This window comes from Rhamphochromis longiceps, linkage group LG11 (assembly GCF_057381845.1).
Source record: "Rhamphochromis longiceps isolate RC_006_pf linkage group LG11, R_longiceps_female_GT1.1, whole genome shotgun sequence".
NCBI lineage: Eukaryota > Metazoa > Chordata > Actinopteri > Cichliformes > Cichlidae > Rhamphochromis > Rhamphochromis longiceps.
The window spans coordinates 26814191-26831447 of NC_140567.1; the positions used below are offsets into that span (position 1 = coordinate 26814191).

The following is a 17257-nucleotide window of genomic DNA, read 5'->3' on the forward strand; positions in this document are numbered from 1 at the left end:
TAAATATTATTTTTAAAAATCATATAAAGAATGTTTTTTTGGTAATTAAGATGGAACTTAAGCTAAATAAGAAGGTTTATAGGCCAGTGTATGGATAGAATTTAATTCTGTGTTGACTTTTCTCTTCAACATTTGGATAGATAGGTTCTTTTCCCTCTTCCTGACCAACCCCCTTTCCTCCTCTCCTCCTCCTTCTTCTCTCTTCTGTCTCTCTCCTCATTTCTCCTCTCTCCTTCTTTCCATCTCCTCTAACAAACCCATAGCAGAGTCCCTCTGTTCTTCCACCCTGAGGCTGACCAGTGTGTCAGAGCTAACCAGGGAGAGGAACAGAGAGAGAAAGACAGAGATAGCAGGAGAGAGGCAAGCAGAGTGAAAGGAAGAGAGAGAGAGAGTTTTCAGTCGGGCCTTTTTCAGGGGCAACCAAAAAAAGGAAGATGAGACAGATGTACAGAGTCCTTTTCATCTAGTGGAAAAAGAAAGCGGGAGAGGCCAGACTTTTCATGCCTCTCACATTTTTCTATCTTTTTATATCGTGACCCATCACTCTTTCCTTCTTTAGACAGCACTGGAGACATAATGTTGCCTGAATGTCAGGCTGCCCTCCTTCCTCGCTCTACCCCAGTCACTCTGCAGAATTTCAAAACGTAGTTTGTACTACAGTATATCCCTCACACTGGTTTCTTTTCACTCCCGTCAGTGTCCTACTAACCTTGGCGTCACAAGTATGCCAGTTCTGCCTTTACTTTAGCAACATTGTTACAGAGTTGATGTTTGGGAGATACATGCAAAAGTTACAAATACAAATCTGTGACCTTTGTGGCGAGACTGACCTCTTAAAACTCAGTGGGACTGGTCCAATCCTGACTCTTGGATATGCTTTTTCAGTCCTTTTCTTACTCTTAGTCCCCACTTGGGCAAGAAAGTCGAGAGGTCACAGGAAGTTCATCAGTTGAGAAAATACAAGTTTCAGTTTACTGCTGAAAGAAGGATGGTTCACGCACACGTTTACCTGAACATGATGCAAACATACCAATTTGGTCATTGCAACACTGTAGTAATTTTCATCTTTCTTTCTTTGGACTTTGTCCCTCGTCAGTTACAATAGATGGAAACGATTGCTCTCGTTGATGTAGGAGTTTGTCTTTAGAAGACCCATCTGCTTGTCCTATTGTCCTTTTTTTCCAAAGCAGTTTTCCAATGATCAAAACAGGTTTGGCATTACATGACTGAAAGGTTATTTATAGGAAGCGACTGAACTTTATTTGCACTGTGTGAAATTCAAGAAGAAGAGAAATAAACTGAGTGAAAAATGCATTTTATCTCCTCTCCAATCATTATTAAATCTGCAGTGAGCAGTATAACAGTATAGTACCTTGCACTGTGGGTTTGCTAGCAGACAGCTTAATTTCTTATATTGTATGAATTTTGAGGGACTTTGTCCATAATTTTCACTCTCTAAGGCTTTGAAAATGGCTAAAAGTAAGTACAGAGAGCAAATGTGGAGGGATTTCTGAGATTTACATGTTGAGCAGTGACAACAGCAGAAACCTTTAACCTTTCAGCCATGACACAGGAAGTTTGTGTATCCCTGCAATGTTGTTGTGTCCTAAAGTCACAAAAAACAAAGTGCACTCTTTCAAGCGTTAAACTATAGAAAAGCCTCTGAATCATCAACACACCAGAGATTTTCCAGCAGTAATGATCCATTTGCTAGATCTAGTGCAGGCCTACACTTCAGATTATGTGTAGGAACACAGCTGAGGTGTTTTTGTGAAGATGTGATTGTGTGAAGTAACTTAGTGAATCTATTGAGTGTGCTTACTATTGTCACCGGTAGCCGTGTGATCCATCATCCACGCTGGGTTTCACAGGTGACCTTTTGTGGGAGAGGGGTCCTTTGTTTGGACTCTGTGTCTCTTTGTCCAAATAAAGCAGTGTTTTTTCTGCCCACATCTCTCTATCAGTAAACCAGAATCTTTAGTAAGCAAAGTGCATTCTCTTTTTCAGCTCGGTGAGATCTGTGTTAGTGTGCCGATATTGATTCAGTCAATATCTATGGGCTCCATGTCTTACTTTGTGTGCTGCGTCGTACAGTGTGTGTGCGACGGCTACCTGAATGCCTGCGTATTTGTGCCATATCTGCTTGAGACTGTGTTTACTGTGCATGCACAATCCCTTACAATCTGTGAGTGTCTGTATCTGACAGTCTGTGCATGCATGTGTGTGTTCGAGTGTGTGCGTATGAGGAGCAGTATTCCCTGGGCTGCTAGTTATAATGTTTCTGGGGGTGATGGGGGGAACTTGAAAGCCCTGTGCTGCCCAAATCAAAACTAACAAGGAAATGATGGGGGCTCCTTTATCTCCTCTCTGGCCTGGGGGGCCGAGGGGGGGGCGAGAACGGGAGACTGGGCAGGGAGGGAAAGAAGAAGAGGTGGGAGGGAGGGAGAGAGAGAGAAAGGGAGAGAGTGAGGGGAGGAGGAGGAGGAGGAGGAGAAGGGGGGGGGGGTAGCCTGGCTTCCTCTTTGATTTGTAAAAAATGCATTACCTCCGAAATCAAACGGAAAATTACTGCGCCGAAGCAAAACACACAGAGCAGAAGAGAGGGAGAAGGGTGGAGTGGAAGGGAGGGCGGGGGAGAAGACAGTGGATAGGTGTGTGAATAGAAAGGAGGTGGGAAAGAGGAAAGGAGGAGTCACCTGTATAGATATGCTGTTGGATATGAAAAGGGAAGGAAGAGTATAGATTTGAGGTAATGCGTAGGTGGTATGAGAGGAAGTTGGAAAGACTGTGAAAGACAGGAGCTCACATATATGTTTTCCGCAGAGGAGATGAGCTTATACATGCCGTGGACCATGAGAATACGGCAAATGAAAGAGATGATGCAGTATTGATGACCTGTAGCCCACGGGGAAGAGGAAAGTTATGGATTGCTACCTCCAACACAACGTATATCTCATTTTGTAAAGACCAATCTTCGCAACGGCCTTCCTGTCAGATGAGGTCAACATTTTCATGGAAAGATGACAGTTTTAAATGTTTTCAAAAATCTCCAAACATGTGAACAGCGGGGTGTATTTTGATATCCTACTGGTAAACGGTCTAATCAAAATATTTGATCCTTTTCTAAAAATGAGTCGCACGGGATGAGTGCAGACAGAGTCTCCAGATAGTTTAATGACCAAAAAAAAGAGAGAAAAGGAACAATAAGAGTAAAAATAATAATGATTATTATAATAAATAGAATTAATGTCAGCTCTGCACTCATAGACAGAGAGAGCAGACTGAAAACAAGGAAGATGAAGAGCGGGAGGGGAGGGGAGAGAGGAGACAGCGAGCGGGGCCACAATCCAAAGGCTTGAAGCGGGGTGAGAGCGAACGTGAGACAGAAAGAGTCAGAGAGTGAGAGAGTGAGAAATGCCTGGAGTTAGCAATAATAATTTATACAAACACACCTTAATAATTCACGTTTCATTTCAATGCTGGAGGGAAAATCCAAAATTCACAGAGCATAATTAAATAGAGGCAGAGAGTGAAGGGAGAGATAGAGAGGCCAGCATTAAAGATACCAGTGTAGCAGCAGGCTATCTCTTCCATCTGAGCTTTGTAAAACAACCCTGATGAAACTGTGATATCCAAACTAGATTCCATCTCAGAGTTCCCCTCTTCATCACAGAAACACCAAGATCTCCTCATCTTCTCGCATCAGCAGATGTCTATATGAATATATTTAGGAGGCCTTATGATCATAAGCTCTTGTATTATAAAAAGGCCTACCCTACCTCACTGACACGTGCACGTATCATTCAACATTCAATGCAGAGCATGAAGCGATGTGATGGGGTGAAAAAATAAAAGTTTGGGGGTTTTTTTGTAAATCTTCAGATTTCAAAATGCACAGAAGTAAAAACAAAATCAGGTTTTTAAATAGTTTGGACAGTTTATTTTCTTGTGATATTAAACATGGACGTGTTCACTGGACTCACTGCATCATTTCTGACTTTTATTCCAACAATTTTGTGTGTTTTAAAAAAAAACGTGTAGTTTTATATAACCATATACTATAATTATAGGGGGTATAATTTAATATTACAAGTACAGATGTGAAGTGTTTTCTCGCTTTTGCTTGTTCACACTCAGCTATGCAGTGACTACTAAACAGTACATCCGACAATTAAAATAGCTCTAACTCAATCAACTAATAAAACGACACTCTTGTATGTTCAAATCTTTATGCAATTTGGCACTATTTGTAGTACTTACCTGACTTACCTAGGATACCTAAGGTGATATGAAAGACATTTTACCAAAAACTATAGCCCTTTAAATCCTTTTGAAACTTTCCTCATCTGGCAGACAATTAAACCTAACCTCTAATAGTTGGTTTTCAAAAGTCTATTTAATTCCTCCTGTTCATAAATGCACTATAGGGATGTCCACCACGTTGCATCAGACACAGCCTCAGGTGGCCACATCCATCAAACACCTGATCTCTACCAAAGACATATGAAACATAACCTTGCTATATTTCACATCGATTTAAAGTATCATTTTGAACTCATGTTGTGCCTTTAGACCTTATGCAATACCTTCAGTTTCAACAAAATGTACTCTCTTCTACTCTGACTTGGTGTAATAAATGCAATAAACATGCTGGGTAGTTGAAACTGGCTTAAGCAAATACATCTCTGCAAAATTCTCTGTTTTTCATTTGTAAAAGTTAATGCCTTCTCTCTCTTTTGTTTTGTTCCAGGTTTTGTGGAGGCATGGACTGTAACTGCGTCAGTGATCTGCTGCTCCCCCCGGTGCCCGCCCTCTGGACGCCAGGTCGGTACTCTCATCAAAGTTAGTGACATGAAGGCAGGAGACTATTACATTCTTGCTTTTCTGCATCAAATCTCCTTAAAGTTCTTATTTGTAACATTTAAAATCTTTCAACTTATCTTTAAATCTAGTCCTAAGCCACATGTGTAAATCGGGTGAACCCAGACAGCCAAAACAAGCAAATACTTAAGAAGCAGCTACTTCATTATTAAAATTGCATGTTGAAATTCATCCCCAATATTCATCTATTTAAAAAGATTAACCATACACATTCATGTTTGCCAAACAAGTTCAGACTCTGGTAGTAATTGGTTCAATGTGTAATGTATTTACAAGGCTAGTTAGTGCCAGATTCACTTTGGCCTGAGTCAAAAAGCTACTTAACTTCATCTCTGATGGTCATAGAGTTGGCTTTTAAAATTCAGACCTGAGCAGCATCAGTCAGATCTCTCCCAGTGAGCTGTCATCATCCCACTGACCAATCTGTTGAGGCTAGAGGGCATTAGCTCAGACTAACATTGCTCAAGGCACGTGCTGTGATATTAAACACATCATCCCTCACCTCCATCACTCATCAGTCATTCAGACAGTGAACTCCCCCCCCCCAGACACACACACACACATGCACACACTCCCTGTGAGCAACTGGACAAACAGGCATGAACCTCACCCTGCTTCTTCCTCCTCCCCTTTGCCCAGGGATCGCCTTCCCAGAGTGGGCCTACAAGCCCGAGTCGAGCCCCGGCTCCAGACAGATCCAGCTGTGGCACTTCATCCTAGAGCTCCTGCAGAAGGAAGAGTACCAAGGGGTGATAGCCTGGCAGGGAGACTACGGGGAGTTTGTCATCAAGGACCCAGACGAGGTGGCCCGACTGTGGGGGATAAGGAAATGCAAACCTCACATGAACTATGACAAACTGAGCAGGGCTCTGAGGTATGTGTTCATACGAGATGTGTTGAATGTCAGGCAGCCGCACTGTTTGCATCAGATAAATCAGGCTACAACCCTGCGGTTTCCATAAATTGTTTACTCTTGTTGGATTTAATCCCCACTTAACATCTCTCTTTTCCATGTTGGCAAAAATGGAAAGATAAAGGTGGGATTTTTCCTGGGGAACGTCAATACCCTCAATTTCTCCTTATCTCTGGACATCCTAATGGAAAGTTCACCATTGAGCTGCCAAATAAAAAATTCAATAGGGATTTCAAAATTAAGCCCCAGTGTGAAATTGGACTTTTTCAGAACAGCAAAACTACTCGACACTGAACTTGCTGAAGGTGATTAAAACAATGCCACACTCCATACCTTCAGCAGTTTACACCCCCAGCCAGTCACACACAATCTTCTTATGCAAATACCCACTACCCAACTTGTTCCCCTACCCCACCCCCTCCCTCTGCTTTCCTTCGGCCTCTCGTTAATGGGGACTGTCGTCAGAGTTTAATTGTTATAAATTGGCTGGGGCCACAATTAGCCTTCTTAATTAGCCTTACTTAATTGCTCAATTAAGGGCCATGGCACAATTGCCACGCAAAGCAAAACATGTACACATCATTGCACTGGGCTCAGCCAGTGTGGATACATGCAGATATGTACACGCTGCTGTGTTTGTTGATATAGTGTGCCTGCATAATGAGCTCACCACTATTTAATGCTGAGGTTGTCTCATGAATTCTGTGTTTAGCACGCTCACTGTGGCTGCACTCACACAAAGGAGTCCAAAAAGTCCACAAGGAAACCAGATTTAAACTTGTATTTCACAATAAGACATCTGCAGGTTTTTTAATTTGTCGCATCCCACTTCGCCCCCACCCCCTACGCTCCTCCACCTGAGCACTCAGCTTTTACCTGGGCCAGATGGCTCCATGTTTTTCCTTTGCTGCCGATCAACGTGGCATCCTGGCAGATTGTACATTGTGACACCTCTGTGGGTGGCAAAGGAAACTGGTACGATGACGACCTGACATGCCCAGCGGGAGACACTGGGGGTCGTTACCATGGAGACCTCTCTTGCTGTCCCACCTCTTTGTGAATGTGCTTTGCTATTGGAAACGGTGATGTCTTTTGGTGTCATGTCAAATGGTGTCATTCCGACAAATTTCTAATTTTCTGGAAACAAAAAAGTCTCGAGCTCATCTGATAGTGTAACGTGATGCTCACATTATTTCTTCAATTGATAAATAGTCCTGTGCATAATGAAAGGAACATTTACTTCTTGTGTAGTATTTCTGTGTGAGAGGTTCAAACGAATTTAGATTTTGGGGGGTTTTGAGGCGGGGGGGGGGGGTTGATAATTGCTGAATATAAAATTCACTTTACAAAACCATATTGTATTGAATAGAGGCAGCCAGACATGAATTGATTTGAGAAAGGAGGAGATGAATAAAAACACTGGGAAATCAGCACAGCTCTTGCCTCACAGCACTGAAGTTGTTTATACTTTACTTATAGTGATGAAACACAAAACCTTGATGTGTATTATATTAATCCTTCCCACCTCTTTTCCTTTTCCTCTTCCTTTTTTGTTTATCAATTCACTCCATCCCTCCATCAATATTCTCTCCCGCTCCTTTGCAGGTATTACTACAACAAGCGTATTTTGCACAAAACCAAAGGGAAGCGTTTCACCTACAAGTTTAACTTCAGTAAGGTTGTGCTGGTGAACTACCCCATCCTGGACATGGCCAGCTCGCCCTTCTTCCTTGCCCAGAACCATTTCAACGGGGGCTCCACCACACCAGACTGCAGCCCAGAGGTACACAGGGTAGGATGGAGGGTTTGTGAGAGGGGGTGGATGGGTAAAAGGATATATGCTGTATGCAAGTAGTAGATTTAGTAGCATATAAATAGAAAATTGTGTGAATAATGTGAGAAATCATACCTATGTATGTTCAAATTGTGTCTCTATAGCAGGTAATAAAAAGAACTAACATTTTAAAACAGAGGGAATTTAAAAAAGCCAAACTTTAAACAAAGAAAAAGGATGAAATATAGCAGGACACCGCACTCTGCTTCCTTAAATTTTTATCAACAAAAATTTAATTCAGGTAACTGAAAACCATTCAACTCGAGCTGTTATATTTCTCAGGCACCTGCTGTGCATTCCCCCTTTTTTGCAAAAGAATGGTGGTATTCATCGTAGCTATCTTTTATTCACTCTGTCTAATGGGGGTCATAATAGACTACAGTTTGATTATTATTTGCCCTAAGAGATTGTAAAATTTTTACAGAGATAAAATGTGTCAGAACACAAAAAAAGATGGAGGCGTAAACAAAAATGTCCTAATTTGGTTAAAAAAAAATAATGTTATGACTTTACTTGTGTTTATAAGATATTTAGAGATTTTTCTTTCTTTCTTTTTAATGGAAAAAAAATCAATTTCTGCGTTTCAGATTCTACACTAAATTATAGATGTGGCTGCACAAATTGATGAAGAAGGCTATTTTTTTTTACTTGGGTATAAGTGCTGGTGTGCAGATAATTTTATTTTAGATGACTAATGTCCTAGAAAGTACAAGTAACTTGAAAGTACAGTAAGAGAGAATCATTCATCAATTGTCTGTGCCGTCCTTAAGATGGGGATAAGGAGACGCGAGCTCTGAAGGAGACCGTGGAGGGGGGACGGTTTTAACTTGCCCTTAAAACAAAAGAAGACGTTATCCCCTCTTTCTCTCATCCCTGTCTCCTATGGCGTATCCATCTGTCATCGATTGAAAATGAAAGAAATAGAAAGAAAAGGGGTCGCGTCAGATCAGATCAATGGCGGGTCATTAATGCGGTTTGTTAAGCAACGCAGATCTCGCAGCTTGGGAGTACAGTCTCGCCTTTCAAACTTGGGGCTGCAGGGTGACAGATACTACTGATCCGCAATCACGCTAGGGGGGAAAAGAAATCCCCCCGTGTCCCCTTGATTCCTAAGATTAAACTGTTCCACTTATTTTACCTCTTCTTTGCAAATTTTAGACAGAAAAAAATCTACGCACTCACTGACACGCACACAGCTGCCCTACTTCTAAATGGATGTCATTCTCTCACATCTCACTGCTATTCGTCCTGTGTCCCTTTACACAAGCTGGCCCACAATCCCTCTTTCTTCTTTTCATTTATCCTTTGTGCCCACAATCTTAATCATTGGTCTCCATTTGACTCTGTACTTTTCCTCCCTTTGAGTCTCTGAGCCCGTGCGTCCTCCTGCCTCCCGTTTTTTTTTTACCCCAAGTCCCATGGCTTCCCTTTTTATCCTGTCCTTGCTGCGACTGTGTCACTGTTTGCATCACACTCTGCAGGGTGCTGCTGTCAACATATGACTTTACCCAGCAAAGTGCAGCAGCATCATAAAGGCAGATTTGTAGGAATATGTACGCAAGCTTTTTTTATTATTATTATTTCATGGTACAAACTCATCTCTAACCTCCTTTTCTACTCTTTGCTTGTGTCTCTTTCTGCCGCTCAGGCCATACAGTCCTTGTTTCCTCGTTTGCCAGACACCAGCAGAGGAACTTCCCTTTTCGATCGGGGGACCACAGCACCAGGACCTGAAGGGGACAAACTGAGACTGGACTCATTTCCTTTCCTAAGTTCAGGTGAGCAGAGAGAATGACAAAGTTGGTCAGATACATGCCGGTCTTCCTCTATTGCATGAAGAAAAATACACTTATATATATATATATAAAGTGTATGATTGGCAGTGTACAAACAAAGGGAGGAGGAGAAGGTAGCAATGTAAGTTGAGCAGAGAGAGAAATGAGGATACAGTGAGGCATGAACATTTATTGTTAAAGGAAATAAGAGAGATGGCTGTCCCATAGCAGTCTACAGTGAGACTGTGCTCCAGGTGAGAAAGCCCAGGTTAGCTGGTGAATTATGCATGTCAGCTGTAGTGAGACACAAGTCGAGGGCTGGAGAAATCATCCACTTTTTCAGCGCAACTGTTCACATTTGTCCCCTTCTATCTCAGAAAGTGAGTTCAACCAAACACAGCACGGAAGTGTCATTGTTTGCTTGACTGATGGCACGCATGCACAAATGCATTTCATTTGCAATCTCTGCACACGCATAAGAAGGTATACGAATCTGCAGAGCTCGAGAGGTAGTGTGTAAACAGACTCACTCACACACAGATGCAATTCTCATCCCAGAACCGGCACCCTCTCCCTCCTCCCTATTCTGTTTGTCCTCAGGTCCTATTCCCCCCTTCTTCCCTTCTCACCCTCCTCTCCCTCCCATGTGTCCCCGCTGTCCTAATCCCTTCCCAGGCAGGAAGGCCCTAATTGAGGGTGCAGGCTTCAGTTTGTGGCCTGTGGGCGCCCATTACTGTGTTTTCATAAGCAAGTGAGGCCTGCCTGACTGATTCAATATTCATGTGTCTGCCAGCTACTCCTGGCCCAGCACGCAGAGACTTCACCACTGTCAAATTAGCCCTGCATAGTAAATAACAGAGTGAAAGAGAAAAAGAGAGTGAGAACGGCTGGGAGAGAGGTGGAGGGTGCAGCAGAGAGAGAATCTTTGAGTCGGTTGTCATTTGGAAGGAAGTAGACTAGGTTGAGAGGCAATGCGTTTGTTTGTTCATTAAAATTGCATTCCTGCATCACCTCAAATTTGCCCCCTCGTTCTGTTTTCAAGTGATTGAATTCAAATACGCAACGCAATTTGCTGCACCATAAGTGTTTTTTGCTTAATTTGAAATGATATCATGACATGTCAGAGCATTGCGGGGACAAATGTCGACATTATTTCTCAGTGAGAATTTTCAACAGTGTGACTGGTTTCACCGCAATGATGCGCAATCAAAACAGAAGCAGAGTCACTTCACATATTTCTTTTCTTTTAAATATACAAGGAAATGATAAGCCGTTTGGAAGACGGGAACTCTTCTTAATTGTTTTTCACTGCAGTGGAGAATCTTTGTGTTGACATCTGGTTTGCAGCGGTGTGAAGTGGGTGTACTACACAGTACCGGCATGCATAAATGAACCATCAGGTTTTGTGTTGAAAGCAGCCGTGCCAGAATTAGCCCCTGTGGCTCCTGATTAGAATTGCTAATACCACTGACTATAATTAGTGAACATTCTTGGATGTTGTATGTCAGGAAACCTTTGCCCCTTCTGAGAGCTAACCTCCATCTCTGGATTTTCTCTGTCCTAGGTGCACCGTGCTATTCAAAACCCCCGTCCCTGCTGGGCCCGTACCCTCGCAACCCACCCTTTGACTACCCCTGGGGCTTCAATCCCTACCTCCCAGGGGCCTTCTCTCTCAACAACTGCCCAAAACTGCCCCCTGGCTCCCTCTACCCCTCCCAGTTTTACCCCAACCCCTTGCAGAGCAGCCTTTCACAGCTGCCTCACCCCTTCTCCTCCCTGCTCCCGCCTGGAGAGGCAGGTGGGGGTGAGAGGGGAGCAGCGGGGCAAACTGGCGGGACAAATGGCACAGCGGGTGGTCAGCCGGCCAGACTCTGCCTGCCGCCGTACCAGGGCAGCCTGTCGATGGGTCGGACAGACATTGGCAGCGGGGCGACACTGGGAGAAAGGGTGGAGCCCAATCCTCCGGGTCTCGGCTTGACCTTGGGCCTGGGAGCGGTCAGCTTAGGAGCTGGGACTGGGACAGACCAGCAGAGCCCCACAGAGAGAAGAGGAGGGGTGAAGCAGGACCCAGAGTCAGACTCAGACCTGGAGATAACAGATCTGAGCGACTGCAGCTCGGACAATGAAAATGAGCATGAATTTGGCATTCGGAAGGAATCCAGCCATGCGAACCGATCACAGCTTGTGTTAGATGGGAAGAAAGGAAGCGTGTTGCCTCCCATCTCCTCTCTTCCTCCACCAGTGTCCCCACATCCACTGAAGAGCCTGATGCCCATTACTCCTCCTCCCCCATCCCTGCCTAGGTCACTCTCACCTTCCATGGCTCTGCATGAAAGACACAGGGAGACAGAGACTCTCAAACTGATACACAGCTAAGACATTTTCTGATGTGTCCTCCATCTTGCCAGTCTATGGTCTGATAACTCTCTTTTTCTCTCCTTTTGTTTCTCTGAGATGAATTTTCCACTTTAAATCATCAGATCTTTTCCAGCCCTTTTCCAGGAATGGCAGTTAACTTCTTTTACTTCTAAAACTGCAGTTTTCCTGTTTGCTGTGCAAGTTTTGAGCTTGCCAGCAGTCCATTACACTACTGATTCATTCATCTTAGAATATATGGGGTGTACAGTTTTTAGAGTGTCGGCTGTCTCGTCCTTTTTATTTTGATCTCTCGCACCAAATGGTTTGTAGATTTGCTTTATGCATTGCCAGCACTAGTCTACAATTTGCTGTCTGCAGCTGAGCTACGAAAGAAGGCATCGAGGTGGGAAATTACAACACAGCAATTCCTGCCTTGACAAACATTAACAAACAACATCCCTAAACTAACAGAACAACAAATGATGCTCAGATCGATCCAATTTTACAGATTTGTCCTGTAATTCTACAGATTTAGACTATAAATAATTACTGTGGCTTTTAAGACATGGTCAAATACTGCCACCTAGTGGTCCTTTCACTCAATGTCGTTTTCAAAGAACTGCAAGTGTGTGAGTGAAGCTACTGCCCTGAGTTCATTTTGCACTGTTTTTTAAAATATATATATTGTTTATTGTGGGTTAATTTAAATGTTAACAATCCATCTGTTCAATAGTGCTAACTGTGACGGTCTGTGCGTATTTACTTTGTCTTGGTGCACATTTTCTAACAGGAAAGAAAAAGAGAGCAGGAAGGAGCTGGACCAATCTAGAATTTGTATGAATATTTCTGTATATATTTTAATATGGTGTACATGACATTTAATTATAATTCACTATGATAAGATTTAGCTGTATTGTTGTGATTTTATTCAGTATTTAAACATGTTGGAAAATTATAAGCTTAGGTGTATCAAAATTGAAATTATTAATGGCAGAAGATCTGCACTCTGAAGACTTTTTTTTAATGTTGAGGACTGAGCTCACGTTGGGATTTGTCTCTGATTTCCTCAACCCCAGTTAATTGTGCCCTTTGGTCATTTTGTTCTTGCCAGATGCCCAGTGTACAAACCCTTTGGGTTCAAAAACATGCCGGCAGACTTATTTTTCTAGTTAGCATTCACCCAATGTTCCTGTACTGTAATTAATCTAATGTGAATAATATTGGTCTTTGCATTTTCTTCTTTAAATCCTCCCCCCAAAATCTGTTTTGATTATTTTTCAATCGATTCTTTTTGTCCATGCCAGCAGCAGAGCAATTTGTTTTGCTTGAGGACACTAAACAGTGGTGGGAGGGAATACTTACAAAAAAAACTGTACCTTTCCTCTCCCCAGATCTTATGACCAACATCCTTTCTACAGCCCTGTTTCTCAGCGTGGAGTGAACAGTGAATCATATTGTACAGTTTCATAGCCTTTATGCCGATGGTTTGTCAAACAGTGGCAGTATACCGATTATTTGTGAAAGCTCTATTGTAAAGTTAATGTAAAACTCTATGTTTGTTGAGTTGCTCCAGGAAAGGCCTCCAGTCACCTCCACAGGAAGAACACTAACAGCTGTAAATACTATTTCCTCGTGTGTGTGTGTGTGTGTATGTGTGTACACATCCAGAAATGACAGTGCAGTGGTTTTACCTGTCATCTTTCTTTGTTTTACTGTAAAGAGGAAAAATGGAAAGTGCAAAAAGAAGAAAAAGAGTAATATCTTCAAAAGCAATAAATATTATTCTGGATAGCGGACTGTTGACTGTGTTGTTGAAAAGATTTAAAAAATACGGTGCTTCATACATCACAATTCTGACACAATCTGTGGAATTCAGGTCAGTGAAAAGAAATATTATATTATATTATATTATATTATATTATATTATATTATATTATATTATATTATATTATATTATATTATATTATATTATATTATATTGACACCAATAATGATTTGATTTTTTTATGCATTGGTGAAAAGTCCATGAAAAGTGTCTCTTAAACTGAAAAAGCACAGTAATTGCACACCATGCCAATTTAATCTGAACTTTTCTTTTCCTATAAATAATTAAATCTTGTTTACATTTAGAGATCTCTGCCCAAACTTTCTGTTACTTTCTGTTGTGTTTAACTAATTGTTTACCTGCTTTTCTTTTAGATTGGCTTTTACAAGCTGGCAAAATGCAGACAAATGAGACATTACAATTACACATGCAGAAGTTGTTATCACCATTTTGATGTATATTTTAATGTTTTAAGATGATTGTTAGGATGTTTTATATATGCCACTTAATGATAGGAAACATATTCCATTCAGGGAATGTAAAATTTTAAAACTGTTTGTTTGCCATCTACAAAAAAAGGGGGAATTTATAAAGCATTGCGTAATAGCACAAATCATACTGAGGCACTTTCAATGAACCTCTTAGTATTACAGAGAGGAATTTATTACTCGCACTTAAGCTCAGTCAGCATGTGAAAAATATTTTAAAGAAAAAACACCTCACTATCAAACAAGAAACGTCACTGTGCTTGTGATGATCACTGGTACTCACTAGACAAAACATTTGCAATTGTCATTATCAACTGTAACTAAATTTGTTTGACAAATACACAAGGAGTGGGGCTGCAGACATAGAGGGTGAGTCTTTTAGAAAGGTGTGCAACAGAAAATAGTAACATCATCATTAAAGTTCAGATCATTTAATGTATATGTGGCATCCACGTCATGTGTACATCATTTGTCACCAAGCGCTTAGGCCTCACTACTTTTCTACGTTAATCCAGGGAGAGATTAAATTAATTTTCAAAGAAGTTTGTCAACCTGGAAAAAGATTTAAAGGTCAAAGAGAATTTATAAGCTGACACAGTACAGGTAGAGACATGTATTAATGATTTAGAGGTCAATTTGGAGACATTGTTTGCATCTACAATGTGTTCTTTCAGACTAGTGACACAAAAAATTCCCAAATACACATTTAAGGGTTTATTTTGCTACATTTTTTTTATTTATGTAACACAGTGCATATTAATCAGACATTATATTTGTATATGTAAACACTTTACTCATGTTACAAGAAACAGTTGCCTTAATGTAAGAAAAAAAAACAAATCTTCTAAATCTTTATTGTTAGATGTATTTGGAACGTTTGCCCTTTTTATCTCAGGGTCAAAAAATCTCAATGTAGAGCAAAAATAAATACTTAAATATTCATTCAGTCAGTCAATACACACACACACACACACACACACACACACACACACACACACACACACACACACACACACACACACACATATATCGTTAGGTGTAGATTTGTTGCCTGGTCGTTATCATATTTCTCCACAGTGCGGCGCCAGAAGGCTGGAAAATAAGTGAAGCATCGAGAAAACCAGGGAGAAAAGTTTTTTGAGAGTTCAAGCCTGTAAAATATAAATAATTCATATTAATACTTAATTTCCCGCAGACATAGTTCCTTCAGACATTTCTGATTTCTTAGCTTCGCAGTAGTGAAGATAATTTTTTTCTAAGCAGATACAGAGATTGACACCATCCTACATATCAATAATTTATGCTTTACACTGTCGGTCTTTGTTCAGAACATAATACACATTTTTAGAAAGAAAAAACTGTTTTGTTTTTGCTGCAACATTAATTATAAAAGAAAACTGAAGACGAATGGGTTTAACAGGTTTCATGTAAGTAGCGGACTGGCTAAGTAAACAATAGACAGAGGAAGGGTTTCATTTTGTATTGTGTTAATAACACTTTTTGGGTATCTCGTCTAGATATTTCTAAATGGTAGTAAGCGAATTCGTGTTTACACAAATATAAAGGGTCCATAAACACCGTGCTAATAAAATTCTCTTGTGTTGCAGAGAGTAGGTTCTTAATGGGGACAGGTTACTGTGTAACACAGTGCGGAAACAAGCCGTTTGTAGGGGTTACTGTTACGTTTTTATATAACATTCAAACCTTAAAACACACGTAAATTGACAAAAAGTTATAATATTGCCACTTTTATTTATTGCGTACTCGATAATTTCGAAGCGGTACACTGTAACTTCCCCCCCTCGCGGTTAATCACTCAGTTTTTTTTATGTGTACTTCCGCGTACAATGTTATTTTTTTTCTTCCCACTGACACACGGCAACTTCGAACAGGAAACCTCTTAGACGTCTCGCCTGTCGGTTTCTCTGTATTTACGGGTAAGTACACCATTCATAATGTTCACATGCTTGTGAACATTATCACGCTTTTGGACTTTTACGGGTTTCAGTGCTATAGTTTGAGTGGTTTTTGGCTATTTGTTGGCGCTGGCTTCCCCCCCATACAGCCAGAGCGGCAGACGATAGCGTCCGCATACAGGAACGCTGTACTCGGCTCACTGCACGACATCTCGTCCTGTGCGATCAAAGCCCATCTGCAGACGATTTTATTCAACATTTTGGCCATTTTCATTAGCACTGGGATAGCCACAGGTTTATTTTGTGAACTTGTTTAACAAAGGCATGGGAGTAACAGGGGAAAGAAAAAAGAAAAGGAAAAAAAAACTTAAGGTAGCAAACTTGTCTTTGTGTATTTTTTGGCAAAGCCATCGAAATTTTATACGACTGTCCTCAGTTTCGGTTTAGCCCAAACTACAAATCACTTTAATATTCTCAAATGGAGTTATGCTTTGTATTGAGCTAGTCAGTGGGAAGTTTATAGCTTGTGACCTTGAGAATTTTTATGTATTTTTTTCTTATCTTCTTTGAAATAGTATCTTTATGAAATGTATCATATGGGTAATCTGGTTGTTACAGCTATACAGTGTGAACCTGTGTGTATTTTACCTCATAAATGTTTTTATTATATCTAGCCTGTGATGCAAGTATACACACACATACAAAAAATACTCTCAGCACATTATAGAGGCTTAGGAAACCACTACCAGATCAATTCCTCTGTTTTCCTCTCATTTATTTGTCGACACTTTTTTCCCACAACATGAAAAGTAGCATCTGTCTTATCCCTCCCAGTTTTTCCCCCCTCCCCCTTTGCTTCCTGTTTCTATATAACTCACTTATCAGATCGGCCTATAGACTGGGGGTCTCAATGCAGACAAAGTTCAATAATTAGTGTCTGTATGTAATTGATTGCCAGTGGTGATGTTTTTTCTCTCACCAAGTGCATTGCCTGTGCAAAACAGGCAACAGTTTCCTGTGCTCACAGGAAACTATAATTACTGTACATCTAGTGGTGCATCTAGTACAGCTTCAGTATCTCATGCTACCCTAGACAGAGGATGCTAGGGTAGTGTGGGCTGTGTATGCCAGTAAGCTGTAAGTTAGTAATTAGTCCTCAAAGAAAAACGGTTGCTTTTAAACAAGTTGTCAGGGCAGTTTATCCAGGCTTTTTTTTAAAGTCACCAATCATGAGCTCAGTCAAAGCCACCTTAGAATCACCCTAAAT

At 41.1% G+C, this 17257-nt stretch overlaps 2 protein-coding genes across 8 annotated transcripts in view; both read left to right on the forward strand.

The window, feature by feature from the left end:
• The window catches only part of erfl1 (Ets2 repressor factor like 1), a 35197-nt gene extending 21757 nt beyond the window's left edge, over positions 1-13440 (forward strand). Inside the window, exons 2-6 of the mRNA XM_085421866.1 lie at positions 4751-4824; positions 5521-5755; positions 7400-7577; positions 9277-9406; positions 10968-13440. Of these exons, the coding sequence (XP_085277992.1) occupies positions 4764-4824; positions 5521-5755; positions 7400-7577; positions 9277-9406; positions 10968-11779 (1416 nt within the window). The 5' untranslated portion in view covers positions 4751-4763 and the 3' untranslated portion in view covers positions 11780-13440. The remainder of the gene's footprint in view (positions 1-4750; positions 4825-5520; positions 5756-7399; positions 7578-9276; positions 9407-10967) is intronic.
• A 2288-nt stretch (positions 13441-15728) lies between these two features.
• arhgef1 (Rho guanine nucleotide exchange factor (GEF) 1) overlaps positions 15729-17257 on the forward strand; it is a 40975-nt gene continuing 39446 nt past the window's right edge. For all 7 annotated transcript variants that reach the window (XM_085423385.1, XM_085423378.1, XM_085423380.1 and 4 more), the window contains exon 1: positions 15729-16011. The gene's annotated coding sequence lies outside the window, so the exon portion shown is untranslated. The remainder of the gene's footprint in view (positions 16012-17257) is intronic.